We start from the raw sequence: 16,266 nt of genomic DNA, 5'->3' as shown, positions 1-16,266 counted from the left end.
GCTGCAAAAAGTGCTTCTACCAAGTACTGACTTAAGGAGCTGAATACTTACGCAACCAGTACATTTAATTTTGTACATTTTCTTAGCAAGTTTTGGTGACATTTAAACTCCTCCTCACATAACAGTTTCAGTTTAACCACTATAGCTTTCTCTGAAACGACTGGACACACACACACACACACACACCAAAGTCGGGCTCTTCACTCAGCAGCCCTGAGCAGACTGGCTGCCCTCTTTAAATACCCTGCACCTGGCTCTAATTTACAATTACCACCAGGTGCAGGGGATTAACTAAAACATTAAACAATTAAAACCCTTAGCCCATTCACCCAAACGTGCACTCTCACAGGTTTTTAGCAGGGAGGAATTTTAACCCCCTCCCTGCTATCTTACACACGCCATCAGGGTTTTTATTTATTTTGCTCTGTTTGTTCTGGATAACATTGCCAGTTATATTGATTGAAAGCTCCAATTGGATTAATGTATTTTTTGTTAACAAAACATGGAAGCAAGACAGGCCTATGAATTCACTGTACTTAAACCCCAGGGATTATTTTACTCGAAGAAAAGAAAAAAAGTTATTATAGACTATAAAACATAATTAGCTTTGTAAACCAAAAGAATATGCATTTCATATTTATTTAGTTATTTATATTGGTATGTAGAAACTAAATAAAGTAATTGCCTGTTTTCAATAAGCTTAATTGTGCAGTTTGTTTAATGGAAATTCTCTAACCTTTTAAAAATGTACATTTTATATGCACTGCACACCACTGGTCTATACAGATGTTATTGACTACTCTAACGACTAAGTAAATGACTTGTTGAGACATTGTTGGCCTTACTGCAAAATTGTCACAGTCCTGTATATCAGGTCAAATTTGTTTTCACACATGCCGTTTATTTTACATGTGCTGTTTTAATTTTATTTTATTTTTTTCACAGTAAAACAGGTTTAAAAGGCACTGAATTGCAAAAGGACACGCAATGCTGTATCTCCAGCCAAGCCCCCACCCCTTGTTTATGTCTGTGTTATCTCTGTAGTGCATGTAGCTATTGGATACGTCCCCTTTTTTTTCAGCTTCATTCGACTCCTATCAAATTTTGAAAGGTTATCTCTGCTTTTTGCGGAAAAAAAACCCCAACTAGAGACCTGTGCTTTACGTCACTTCAGCAGGGACTGGGAAGCTTGTCAGGATAGAGGTGAGAATGGGTGGTGCAAAGTACAGGCGAATCCTTGAGGAAAACCTATTTGAGTCAGCCAAGCAACTGGGAAGGAAATTCACAGTTCAGCAGGACAGTGACCCAAAGTACTGAGCCAAAGCCACACTGGAGTGGTTGAACAAGAAGAGAATTAATGTTCTTGAGTTGCCCAGTCAAAGTCCTGCCTTGAATTCAATCGAACTTTCATGGCGAGATGAAGATTGCAGTCAGTGGATGATCCCCAACAAACTTATCAACACTGGAGCAAGTTTCCTGATAAGAATGGGCAAAAATGTCACCATCCTGCTGTGCAAAGCTAGTAGAGACCTATCCAAAAAGACTCATAGCAGTAATTGCTGCAAAAGGTGCTTCTACCAAGTACTGATTTAAGGGGCTAAATACTTATGCAACCAGTAAATTTCATTTTGCACATTTTTCTTTGCAAGTTTTGCTGACATTTAACCTCCTCCTCATATAACAGTGTTCAGTTTAATGTGACATTATTATTAGTAGTGGGTGAATACTTCTGCAAACTCCTCTCTATCCTGACATAGGACTTCCGAGGGTCAGTATAGTATAGCTTATATATATATATATATATATATATATATATATATATATATATATATATATATATATATATATATATATATATATATATATATATATATATATATATATATATATATATATATATTGCATGGGCTCAGGGCTGGTGTGAAGTCATGCACATAACTGGAGTATGCACATAACAAGAGTGAGGGAATACAATGGGATACAATGACAATACAGGTATATAAAGGTAAATGTACATGTATATATGACTTGTTTTGATTAGATTCATAACTTTATTTTTACCTATTTTAACCTATTTTATTACAAGTAACTTAAAATACTTAAGTTCAGAAAAATAAACCAGCTTCAAATACGTTATACTCTCAATGCAAAACATTATTACTCTCTGGCAACGCATGATATGAAAAGTAAAATAATGTCTGCCAGCATAAACTAAATTATTGTAAGTTATTTGTATAAAAGATTTCCATTACATGAGAGTAGGTGTTAAAACTTCATACCGATATTGGACTCAGCTCTTGCCAAGATAAGCACCAACTAAGACATAGCTTCTTTTACTGTAAACTAATGTGATCCATCTGCGTTTCCTTCCACCTGATGACGTAGATATCCTTCTGCCTGGTGTTGATGGCTGATGTGTAATGCTGGCTCCAGAGAGCATCAGCACACACAACGGCTGCAGTGCTGGCTCCAGGGACCAACTACAGTGCGGCCTCCCCAGTGCATCAGCACGACAACCGTCTGGACTGAGCCGAGTAGGGTACTTCTCTGGGGTCTTCAAGTGGGCACCTTCCATCCTTGCTGTTTTGTTGACTAGCCCACGAAAACTTAAGAGGGCTCGACAGTGATTCTGGCATCCAGAAAAATAAACCAACTTGAAATACGCGATGCACTCAATGCAAACAACACTACTCTCTGGCAATGCACAATATGAAAAGTAAAATAATGTATTGCACCTTGAAATACAAATTGTACTAACTCTGACATTTTATCACAAAAATGTACTACTGCAGTTTGTAAGTAATTTAATTACCATATAGCCAAGTAGAGAAGTAGGTCTTCAGCACAGCTTCCGATACACAGCTATGTAGTACTGAATGACTGTATACAACTTTAAAACTGCTACCTAACTTAGTGACACGCTGATATTAATTAAAAGGGTAGGGACGCTGAACTGCCCCCTCCCACTAGAAATGGATGGTCAATCCAGGGCAGACTGAAGCAGAGATGTCCCATATCAATGTGTTTTTGGCAATTTCTCATTTGCCAGATTTTGCTTGAAGGAAAACATGTTTACTGTTCATTCCTGAGCAGACAACATGGCCATGATTCCAGGTCGTCACACAAGACATGGTTTACATTCTGAACCTGTCAAGACTCACTTGACAAAGTGAACTTGCAACCCATTGTTAAATTCACTAAGTGAACACTAGCAGCATTTTTCTTGGCTTGGCTTCACTTGTAAGTACTTTATATATGCTACGTATTACACACCAATTCCAAGTGACAAAAGATTATTTTATCCCCCTCCTCAAATGTCTAATTCTCAAAACTTTAAGCAATAACCCATGACAGTGAAGGTGGCATTCAGGGGAGTGCAAAAAAACCAAAATGCAACAAAACTATCATGTTTGCACATACAAGTATTTCCAGTTGGTTTAAAAACTCTGAATGTGTAGCTAACCAAACAGATGGCTTGCCTGTTGAAGCAAGCATTTGGAAATGAGGCTTAAATACCATCAAATCTTGTTGAAAATTACTGAAATACCTCACATGTTTTATGTACTGAAAAGATGCTTTTCACCCAGTAAACCTCTGTTTCTCACGTGAATGTCTCCATGCTGTAACTGAACTAAAAAGGAAAAGCAAGGTCTTCAGTCTCATTTTCACATGACCTCATCAAGCCAAATCACTGAAATACATTTATCATTGTACTTTTAGAACATTTAAGAGCTACACATATGACTATGCTGAAATATGGTCTGAATGATGTACAATACAATGTAATTAATAATAGATTAGTAGTATCCGTTTCTGTTATTGCAGCCTTGGGCCATGAAAAGGGAGAATGAGTACATCATGTATGTGTAGATTTTTACCAGACGGTGGAAAAGTCTTCAATGGAAAAAAAAAAAAAAAGAGCTATGGAGATTTTAACAAAAAACAAGTAATTAAAAAAAAGTTGTGTTAGAAGTACAGTTTAACTAAGTTCTATTTTATTTTCAACTGACAAAACAAAACAAAAACCATACCCTTTTTTGTGGCTTTCTTCAGTTTAAAAAAATTAATACATTTGGATTTCTCCAATTACTTATTTTTATTTTTTTCCACTTCTTAAAGGCACAATGACTCTTACTTCATTCCTGTGAAGACTAGGTTGTCCTGCTTGCTGCAGCATAGACGTCTTTAAAAAAAAAAAAAAAAAAAGTCTTGCATAACAAGATCTGTGCTTCATGCCTCCAATAATCTGATGCTGATTCATGCTGTTCTTTTGTCACACAATTCCCAAACAATTTCTGTCCAAAACAGCAGTTTGTCACAACATATGCAGAAAAGTTTTAAAACATAACCATCTGTTCTAGCAATGTTTTTTTTATGTTGTACTGCAAAATGACTCAATAGATTTTGTTGGATAACACAAAAAAAAGTTTTAATGCAATATAACACATGTGTTTACAGGTTTGTACACTCTGTTAGCTTTAAAAGGAAATTATCAGTGGAGCTATAGTAACTGGTAAATGCGAGATTGCAAGACTGCATTTAATTGCACTGACGGGGACCATCTGACTGCTGGAATAAACACAATCTCACATTGCTGGAGGAACCGATGCACTCAAGAGACAACATAGGAAGCACAAAAGAACAAAGGGCCACACCAAGATAACACCATCTTAGGCCATGTGAGCCAGAACCAGTTCTCTTTATGACATGTACACAAGACCCTCCACAGGGTGCCGGGGTGACTGAACCCAGAAGAGAAGGAAGGAGGGGGGCAGTGGCTGCTTAAATCAAGGTGCATCCAGCACAATTTCACTCTTCCTAACTCTTCTTACCCACATTGAAGCTGATTTGGAGACCTGGAGGATCAAACCTACAGTATTAACATATTTTGTCCTCTTATGCTTTTGTTTTGAACTTAAGTTTTGGTCCGTGCAGCACCTATGGATGTGCTCTGTACTGTTTTGCTTTGAACGTTCTCTTTTTGTTTCCGGAATTAAACTGCATACTGAATAAAACAAACCAATATTTGAAGGAAAGGACTCTGTGCATTTCTTTGCATCTAGTTCACATCAAGAAACTACTTATTAACATCTATTAACTTTTTCAGATTTACAGATAGCACCAATACAAAGAGTTTAATAATTAGTTACTTTTGTATTTTTTTTTCCCCCTTAAATTGACATTAACAAACTAAAAAGGCTGTCAGGTTCAAATTGCAAAAATCGAAACCATCTGCAGCAAATGAAGACAATGTTTAAATGATGGGCGGGGCTTTCAAGCACAACACAATAATTAAAGGAATTAAAAACATTACTTCACATTTATTAGTAAACCTTACACAATAAACTACACCAGTATTAAACATGATTGTGTGGTTTAGTACACAGCATTCAGAAAAGCACATAGCTAACTTGAAATTTAACTAAGGGTATTTAACTAGAAGTATAAACTAGCATCAATAAGTAGTAAGGCAACTTCCAATTGTTTGTCAAATTATGGACTATAAAGTTATAGAGTCGGAATACAGCTGCAAAGCTGTACATGGACAAAATGGAGTTAATTGCCAGCTTCTCAATGTTTATAATTACTCTAAACAAGTAATCTTATCAAAACAGAGACATTCACACACCGTAGCAACACAACCTCACACAGTATATCCTTAAAATGACAAATTACCTGTACTGAATTTTAACTTTACTCAGAAGTGTGTTTAGCCCAACATTATCAAGATTTTCATCAAAGTTACACTTCTAAGATCCAGATAGTGCCAGATTAATTCAGCATAGTTCAAAACTAAACTACAATATCTGCCAGCTGTCACCACGTATTGTATTTAATTTAATAAAACAAACAGGCACACTGTTAGATCCATCAGTATCTGATCACCGTTGTATTGATGGAGGTGACAGTGTGAGGTTCAAAGTACAGTCTTCTTATTGATGAAGTTTAATTTGAATCAATTGAACCCATTCTTTACCATGCCCCACCTGTAAAAGCAGAGCCCCCAAAGACAATACCACTCACTACTCACAAGACCCCACTATCTGCTCTTAACACCTGAGCACTCCCTGCAGAGAAGCCAATTACTTTATAGCAGAGACCACTGACGAGCACATCACGCTACTGATATTATTCTAACCATTTTTTGAACCATAAAAAAGGGGATTAAAAAGCTAAATACCTTTAAGTCCTAAGGAATGTATGCCACATAATCTGTACAAATACTGTACAGTCTTTCTTACATGAAAGTTGCTGCTGGGGTTACAATGGAAACTCAATCATCACTGGAGCATTTTAAAACATTAAAGCACGTCATGGTAAGGACTTAATATAGCTTTCACATACTTCAAGCTTAGTCCATTTTAAAATTACAGATTTTTAAGCTCCTAAAATCATCCACACCAGCACATTTAAAAACATGGAAAAATAAGTTAATTTAGGTGAGCCTACTATATACACGGGTACCTAGAAATGTAGAAAGAAAGGCAAATACGCTCGAGTCAAACTCATTCTTGCCATTTATGTTTATTTGCTATCTTGAGCTGAAGACTATAGCAGTGTTTCACCATCTGTTTTACAAAGCTGCCACATGGAAACCAGTTAAGGTACACAAGACTCATACATACTCAATAGAGTAATGGGAGAGCAGTGTCCAGTTGTTGAATAACAATATTTATAAATATATAGGCTACTTTATATAAAAAAAAGGTCTTTGGCAACAGCAACTGAGGTACTGCAAGATCAATGAGGATGACTAAAAAAAGAAACTTGGTATAAATGTGAAAGAAAAAAATAAAATAAATCAGTGGGTCCTAACAAACCTTTTTGAATGTGGTGTACTAATGGTGTTGTTCATGGCTTTCTTTGTATGGCAAACTGTCTACATAGTTCACTATACAAATAACAAGCTTAAGATCAAGCCATGAAAGCAAAATCAAGGAATAAAGCTGTGTACCAAATACCTGAAAGTATACCGTTTCTATATAGCAGAAACATAACCTCATCAATGGCAGCCATATTAGGTCACATCAACATCATGGTCATCAGTACATTTAGAATGCAGAATTTATAGAACGTTGCAAACATGTAGAACGGCAATAATCTCAATAGGTCTAGGTCTATATAATCTGGGGACCAAAAAGTTACATGACCCAGTGATGGCTAGTATTGTTGCCTGTGGGATTTCCAGTACACTGAAAAAAATAGGTTGTAGGACATATCAGTTGTACTGTAGGAAAAGGTGGCATTGCAAATTCATACAAGCTCCCTTATGGGAATGCTTACATTAGCTAAACTGCTTAACTAGTTGTATTAAATGAGTAAGAGAACCATTTGTTTTACTTAAATCTTGTATTGATTTACACAAGTTATTAATGTAAATCCCTAACCTTCATAAAATAATGCTCAAGCCTAAAGTACAGTAAGAAATGCGCATATGGGTGATTTAGAGTGAATTACCCCTATGAATTAACTACGACTCCCCAGTTTTAAATACACAGGCATGTAGCAAGATGCACTGGTTTGCAGAATTATTCACCTCCTACCAATAATGTCACATTTTGTTGAATTACAAATAAACTATGCACAGTTTTTCAATTAAACTTTTTTATTCAAAGCTGTAGTGGTTAAACTGAACACTGTTATATGAGGAGGAGGTTAAATGTCAGCAAAACTTGCAAAGAAATGTGCAAAATAAAATTTACTGGTTGCATAAAGTATTTAGCCCCTTAAAATCAGTACTTTGGTAGAAGCACCTTTTGCAGCAATTAAAGCTATGAGTCTTTTTGGATAGGTCTCTACTAGCTTTGCACAGCAGGATGGTGACATTTTTGCCCATTCTTATCAGGAAACTTGCTCCAGTGTTGATAAGTTTGTTGGGGATCGTCCACTGACTGCAATCTTCGTCTCGCCATCAAAGTTCGATTGAATTCAAGTCAGGACTTTGACTGGGCAACTCAAGAACATTAATTCTCTTCTTGTTTAACCACTCCAGTGTGGCTTTGGCTTTGTACTTTGGGTCACTGTCCTGCTGAAATGTGAATTCCTTCCCAGTTTTAGAGTCTTGGCTGACAAACAAGTTTTCCTCAAGGATTCGCCTGTACTTTGCACCACCCATTCTCACCTCTATCCTGACAAGCTTCCCAGTCCCTGCTGAAGTGACGTAAAGCACAGGTCTCTAGTCTTTTTTTTTTTCTGCAAAATTTTTTTCAAAATTCGATAGGAGTCGAATGAAGCTGAAAAATATATAGGACATATCCGATAGCTACATGCACTACGAGTAAAAACAGAGATACCCCACCACGACAAACAAGGTGTCTGTATTTGTAACACCACATAAAACAAGGGGTGGGGGCTTGGCTGGAGATACAGTATTGCGTGTCCTTTTGCAATTCAGTGCCTTTTAAACCTGTTTTACTCTGGGGGAAAAAAATAAATAAATTAAAACAGCACATGTAAAATAAACGGCATGTGTGAAAACAAATTTGACCTGATATACAGGACTGTGACAATTTTGCAGTAAGGCCAACAATGTCTCAACAAGTCATTTACTTAGTCGTTAGAGTAGTCAATAACATCTGTATAGACCAGTGGTGTGCACTGCATATAAAATGTACATTTTTAAAAGGTTAGAGAATTTCCATTAAACAAACTGCACAATTAAGCTTATTGAAAACAGGCAATTACTTTATTTAGTTTCTACATACCAATATAAATAACTAAATAAATATGAAATGCATATTCTTTTGGTTTACAAAGCTAATTATGTTTTATAGTCTATAATAACTTTTTTTCTGTTCTTTGAATAAAATAATCCCTGGGGTTTAAGTACAGTGAATTCATAGGCCTGTCTTGCTTCCATGTTTTGTTAACAAAAAATACATTAATCCAATTGGAGCTTTCAATCAATATAACTGGCAATGTTATCCACACCAAACAGCGCAAAATAAATAAAGAAAACCCTGATGGCATGTGTAAGATAGCAGGGAGGGGGTTAAAATTCCTCCCTGCTAAAAACCTGTGAATGCACGTTTGGGTGAATTGGCTAAGGGTTTTAATTGTTTAATGATTTAGTTAATCCCCTGCACCTGGTGGTAATTGTAAATAACAGCCAGGTGCAGGGTATTTAAAGAGGGCAGCCAGTCTGCTCAGGGCTGCTGAGTGAAGAGTGAGAGAGTGAGTGAAGAGCGAGTGAGTCCGTCCGGCCATTTCAGAGAAAGGTATTGTGTGAAACTTGTGTAAGTTTTTGTGTGCGACAGGTAAATGGCTTAGCCGTCCTGTGGGTTAGTCAGGGACCTGGTGGTGTATAGTAAGAGCTCCAAAACGGAGTTAGGTTTTGTTTCTGTTTTGTTTTATTTTGATTCGTGTTTATTAAAAGTGCGCGAAAGCGCTGTCATAAATCCATTTCTGAGTCTTGGGTCTGGTCTTAAAGGGGCAACGAACCGTGAGAGTTGCGCAATCTTTCACACGTGTTCTTTCATACTTCTAAACTGAGAGAGCAAGAGATACATTTTCTAAAGTAAACTGCTATAAATTAATTGCCAACATGTTTACTGTAAGTGTAACCTCTAATTAGAAAAGCATTCTCAAATTGTTGGCACTGCTTTTTTTTTTCTTTGAATCCTGCTAATTACACCACATACAGTAATGTCAGACAACCACCCCCCTGCTCCCCCTCCAATACAGAACTCTAGAGATCAAAATCTTCATCTGCCCAAACAGTTTAACAACTCTAGTGTAACTTGTATCTCATATGCTCCCCACAAAGTGTAAAAACTAAAACATACAATTCTGCTCCATTTATTTCCATGACAGCACCAAGCGCTCTCAAATGTCCAGACATTTCCATAAACTTTAGTCTAACTCCCATGCTGGGTCAATATTGTTGTGAAATCTCATGCTCCGATTATTATGGATAGGCTTTTCATGGTACAATTAGATTGAAAACTTAATTATAATGGCACCCTGTGTCTTTGCAAAATCAATCCTTTTAAACTACCGATAACAATGTTATTGTTGAAGAACCCTGAATATTCCCAATTTGAACATAATGAGCAAGACTTCACCTTAAAGTTTTTTGTTTTTTTTTCCTACTGATAAACAAAACAATACATTTGCTTTTATCATGGGGAAAATGCAGTAACAACAAAGCAGTGTTCAACTTTTACACATGGTATGCCAGGTTAACAACTGGCACCCAAGAAGTTTGATATGCTCATTTCAGCTACAGTATTACAGAAATAAATTGCACAGCTACCAGTCAGGCTGTTTTTTTTCCACTCCACGTATTTTAAAAGTCTGTAAAATAGGTACATTGTTACGCAAACTAACATCTGTTACCACAGAACAGGAAGAAACAGCATTTTTGTTTTTATCTATTATAATCTTACTAGATTATAGCATGTTAAAAGAGAACAGTCTGACTGTTTGACATCTCATAAACAAAACAAAAATACTTGAATGAACTGATTTATTTATTTTATTGTAGCCTGTTCCATCAAGGCTCTGATTTGCTTTATCATGTTACAGTTGCTAAGAGACTAATATAACAAACAGCTCATCCTGCTTAATTTAACACTAGGTTGTGTAGTCAAACGTACAGGTCGATCGCACAGGTCAGTATATTAGAAATCAACTGACACTGAATCATGTTTTTATATCTACTGTTTTATTTTTTAATGAACGGTCATGAAGCATTACTGGTATAAAAGCTGTGAAACCCCAGAAAATGGGCATGGGATTACAGCCCCTTTCCCCAGATTGGACAGTTTGCTCATTTTTTCATCAACTTTCTTGTTACTAAATATGAACAACTTGCAGATGGAGGTGCTTTCACACTGTAAACTGATCAGTGGTGACTGTCTCCATTGATACCACTGCAAGCATAAAAACAGTGAAAGGGGCTCCTGCACTGGCTACTTTCTGGTGTTAAAATGAATGTGTGAATATTAGACTTTATTTTATCTTTTCTACTTATTTGGGGTAGAGTACATTATTTGAAACGAATAGAGAGATTGTATCTAAAACAATACTCTACTCATGATGTGATTATAATTTATAAATTAAACAATATTTGTATAGTCTGCAGTAAACCCCTCAAATCATATACTGTAGATGAAGCAATTACATTATTCTTGACCAGGAACTTACAACATAAAGGGAATCATCAGCATTATTTCTGAGCTTTACAAAATATGATCTATAAAACACACTTTACCTTGATGATTTTGAGAATTCTGATTAGAGGACTGCTGGAAACCTTGACCAATCATATCTGTTGGCCTGTGATCTGAAGCCCGATCTACATTGTCCTGTAGAAACAAAAAGGCAGCAGAAAAAAGAAAATGTTAATAAAAAGCACAATAGAATACTTTATAGTCTATAGTGAAGATAACACAGTACATCTGCTTAAGACTGCTTCAATAGTTCTGAGCATCAGAAACAATTTTAATTACCATGCTTTCATGATCAATTGCTGAAACAAAATGTCAGTTATAAGGAGAACTGAAGGAAATTGTCTTTTAAAAGTGAAGATGCAGCTGTAGATAATACAATTGATTTATTATTAAAAATTAGGGTTAGAAACTCACGCTTGCCAGAATTAAATCTCATGAGGACTAGTTGACGTATGTGTCTCAGTAGTCCTCTGGGCGAGTACTTAAAACAAATTTATGCATATACTCTCATGTTCAGTCTTGCATTTTCTTAACGCAGGAGAAGTCTCTTTTCCAACTGGGAATAGCAGTGGTGAATAAGCATTCATAATGCTTACAAAACAGTCACTCTGAACTGAAAGCTCCCTACATCTCCCCTGCAATGCCAACCTCACTTAATGACGTTTACATATGTGTTCCTCCTCTTCATGGGACGCAAAGTTTATTGGGCGTTTCAATTAACTGAAACACGTTCTTTGAAGTCAGTGTATTTTTTTTAAATGACTTTAATGTAGAGATTTATACCAAGTTGCTACCCCCCACAACAAAAGAAAAAACAAGATTTCATTTAAAAAATAAAACTAAAAAAAGTAAAGTTTGGGACTCGCTGTCTGTAGCTTGGTGTTGTTTACATTATCGTCAGCATATTTTAAGTGACTACAAGCTGAAATTACTTTGAAAACACACTTCTTATACCAAACATCAGTGAAAGCTATATATATATATAAAATAAACAAACAGTTTCTACAGCTTTCCTTTCATCCTTCCCCCTGGATTGTCCTGAACAATCAGTAACAAGGGCTTTAAAGTAGACCCACAAAATGACATTTTGATCACTCAAGCATAATTATGACTAACTGAGCTGTCTGCAAAGGGTCGGGGTTCAATCATTGCCTATTGTGGAGGGGGTGAAAAAATCACCCAGACAGAAAATCATTTAAGACACTAGAGCATACTTTCTGGATCAGCAGATTCCTTCTCAAAAAACAGTGTAGTTTTATGCATGCAACACTGAGCACATGCCAAGGTAGGTGCCCTAATTTCTCCTATTAGCACAAGGGGGGCCAAATGTTTTGAGGGTGTGCTTGTGCATCAGTACATAAAAGAATAAACATGCATATATTATAATAGAACAGTTCACAAAACTTGTGGTCTTTGTCCTCTGTCTTGGTCAAACAAAAGAAAGTACAACATCAATTTAATTGTTCTGCGCCCTGCAAGCAGCAGCCATTCTGTTCATCAGACTTTCCTTTGAAGTTTGCAAAGACAAAGCTTACATTTACCCTCAACAAAAAACAAACAAACTGGAAATAAATAATTTCAGCTTGTAAATACTTTCCAATTTCCCAACTCTACCAGAATCCAAAGTTTTATAAAAAAAACAAACAAACTGGAGATATTATATATATATATATATATATATATATATATATATATATATATATATATATATATATATATATATATATAGGCAAAGGGTGGTCACACCAAATATGGATTTGATGTAGATTTTTCTTCTGTTCACTCACTTTGCATTTTGTTAATTGATAAATATAATCTATTAACATGTCTATTTTTGAAAGCATTCTTACTTTACAGCATTTTTTCACACCTGCCTAAAACTTTTGCACAGTACTTTGTGTGTGTATATATATATATATATATATATATATATATATATATATATATATATATATATATATATATATATATATATATATATATATATATATATATATAGGGAACTAGTGTCACCAACAAATATGAATGACACACACTACAGATTGCTCCTAGTGTATGAGCAGCCAAAAATCTGCATGCAGCACAACCAGATCAATTTGAGCTTGAACGTGATACCTGCACAATATAGAATATACTCTAGCCCATTCAGAGAAATGTAGCTTGCACAAATCCACTTTACTGGATGTTCTGTTTATGCATTTGTCTTACAGCTCTATGAATAAACTGTCTTCACTAAAACGGCACAATGCTCCAATTTGCGATGCCCTTGTGTTCCCCAGTCTCACAGATTCGGTTACCAGGGCTTTATTTTTTGCTATGATAAATCAGAGTTGACTGGCTGAGCATTAGTCTTGGGTTACCATGAATTCCCACATCCTGTTTATTTAGCAATAAGGTTGCCACCTTTAAAATGTGTAAATGTGTTGGTTTAATTTACTAGTAATACATGTTTAAAAAATCCATAAAACCAACATTAAGCAGCAGACAAGTCTATATAGTGTCATCACCAATCCAATGTACTGTATTTCTGTGTTACATTGCAATTGTATACTGACAATGGCATTCCGGTTAAATATTAAACAACCTGACTATATTTAACCATTGGTGTAGTCCAGTCAGAACAAAAGTTCCCGAACCTTTTTCTATACGCAGAACCTTGACTTAAGAATCTTTACCAATTTGTTATCAAAATGCTTATATGACACCTGACAAGTCTAATTTCAGTGCTTGGGCACTAATGAAGTGATCTATTTTCCACAAGGAAATCAAATCTTTCCATTGAATAGGCACTAGGAACAAAAAAAATAAAAGTGTCCGATTCCATACTGCATACCAGTTTTGATGGGACACTCCGAATCGGAGACTTTGATAACCGGTGCATAATTTAAATGTTTGCAGAGTCAAGAGTCACACACACACACATCTCTTGCACAATTGTTTGATTTCAGTCAGTCGCGATGGAATGAAGAGAACATTAAGGACCTCTGTTACAAACTACAGTACTACTTTAAACCGGCTAACAATTACTTTAGTAAAAATGCTGACAAGATGACGCAAAAGTGCATCCTATGACTGTGGCCATAAACATGGTTTAAAGCTGCATTATAATATATATCAGTCAGTGCAGAGACCAGGGTTTGGAACGAACGATCAGTCCAGAGATGATACACAAAAGATAAGATGTAATACCTTTTATTGGATTAACTAAACAATAATTACCAATTACAAGCTTTCAAGACCTCAAAAGTTCTTTTCATGCTTTCAAGACCTCAAAAAGGTCTCATCTTCACCTGAAGATACCTTTCAAGTCTTGAAAGCTCAATTAATTTGTGTTTAGTTAGTCCAATAAAAGGTATCACATCTCCTTCTCTGTCTACGATTTAATATATATTACAAAAGCATAAATAAAAGTGCTACACATGTATTTTAAATTTTAAAAAAATACCAGTGTAATGTTATAAACTATATTTATCTAGCTAAAAATTAAATGAAAAAAGGACATTCATAATATAGTGTAAAATTTAAATTACCAGAACTGGTCAGCAGACGGTCTATAATTTTCACTAATATACACTTGAACAAAAACTGTTGAGTACTTATTTTCATTTCATACAGTATTAAATGGCAGTGTTTATATCTGATAGTGAAAAATAATAAATAAATATCAGATATAAATAAATGTTTATGTATTCATTTATTTCAATATTTATTAACGATTATTTATTTATTTATATATATTTTACTTTTACCAGATATATAGGCTACCCTTCAGCATAGCTAATTCTTAGAAAAATTCACCTTTTTTGTCCAGTGGGGACCACAAATAGAGTTACTCTCATCAACCAGTGTCGAGAGGAACCATAATTCCTTGTGCCAATAGAGACCACAATGAGCGTTATACCGACAGGTAATATTGATTTCCGAATTTTTTTTTTTTAAATCAGAATCTCAGAATGATGAGATGACTAAAAAGAATTCTCCAAAATTAAAAAAAGAAAATGGTCCCAAGAATTCTCAGCTGGCTGACTTCATCTTTCAAAATACTGCTTGTTTTCTCAACTAGTCCTGTAGCACTGACAGTATTAACACAACACGCTTGCAAACTGAAGGGTATAGTTTCAAATCCCACAGATGCTAGACTATATACACCACCGGTCAAAACTTTTAAAACACCTCCATTTTTCCAGTTTTTATTGAAATTTATGCAGTTTAAAATATCTCAATGTACTCTGAAATTAAAGCATAGAACAAATAAACAATTGGACATAAAAAAGAAATCATGGAATCATTTTGTTTAACAAAATTTAATCTAAATTTTTGACTCAAAGTAGCCACCTTTTGCAGATATAACAGCCGAACACACCCGTGGCATACTTTCTACAATGGAAATCAAATATTGTTCGGAAAGTTCTTCCCAACACTGTTGCAGAAGTTCCCACAAATGTGTTGAACTTGTAGGTTGCTTTGCTTTCACCCTTCTGTCCAGTTCATTCCAAACCAGCTCGATGAGATTTAAGTCTGGAGAATGTGCTAGCCATTCCATGGTTTGAAGCCTACCGTCTTGTTCCTTTCTTCTATTGTAGTTCTGACATAGCCTGGAGGTATGTTTTGGGTCATTATCTTGCTGTAGGATGAACCCCTGACCAACTAGGCATATACCAGAGGGTATTGCTTGGCGCTGCAAAATTCTGTGGTAGCCGTTTTGGTTCAGGGTGCCACTCACTCTGTGCAAGTCGCCGACTCTGGATCCAGCAAAAGAGCCCCAGACCATCACGCTTCCTCCTCCATGTTTGACAGTTGGTGTCACACACCGAGGAACCATCCTTTCGCCTACTCTACAGCATACAAAAGCCCTGAGTGATGAACCGAAGATTTCAAATTTTGATTCATCGGTCCATAAGACCTTCTTCCAGTCTTCAGTAGTCCACTGCCGGTGCTTCATGGCCCAGGCAAGCCTCTTTTTCTTATTTTGCCATCTTAGCAATGGGTTTCTTACTGCCACTCAACCTGTCAAACCTGCAGCTCGAAGTCTTCTCTTCACAGTTGAAACTGACACTTGCTTACTTCGACCAGTGTTAAGCTGTGCTTGAAA

The 16,266-nt window shown here is 35.9% G+C and overlaps 1 protein-coding gene across 2 annotated transcripts in view; it reads right to left on the bottom strand.

Annotated features, from left to right (window-relative positions):
- The window catches only part of LOC121314797 (growth factor receptor-bound protein 10-like), a 156,687-nt gene that overhangs the window by 88,655 nt on the left and 51,766 nt on the right, over positions 1 to 16,266 (bottom strand). For both annotated transcript variants that reach the window (XM_041248481.1, XM_041248479.1), the window contains exon 3: positions 11,216 to 11,309. In XM_041248481.1, coding sequence (XP_041104415.1) covers positions 11,216 to 11,309 — 94 coding nt within the window. The remainder of the gene's footprint in view (positions 1 to 11,215; positions 11,310 to 16,266) is intronic.

This window comes from Polyodon spathula, chromosome 4 (assembly GCF_017654505.1).
Source record: "Polyodon spathula isolate WHYD16114869_AA chromosome 4, ASM1765450v1, whole genome shotgun sequence".
NCBI lineage: Eukaryota > Metazoa > Chordata > Actinopteri > Acipenseriformes > Polyodontidae > Polyodon > Polyodon spathula.
Note: the sequence above shows the minus strand (reverse complement) of the source record. Positions and strands in the feature narration are given on the sequence as shown.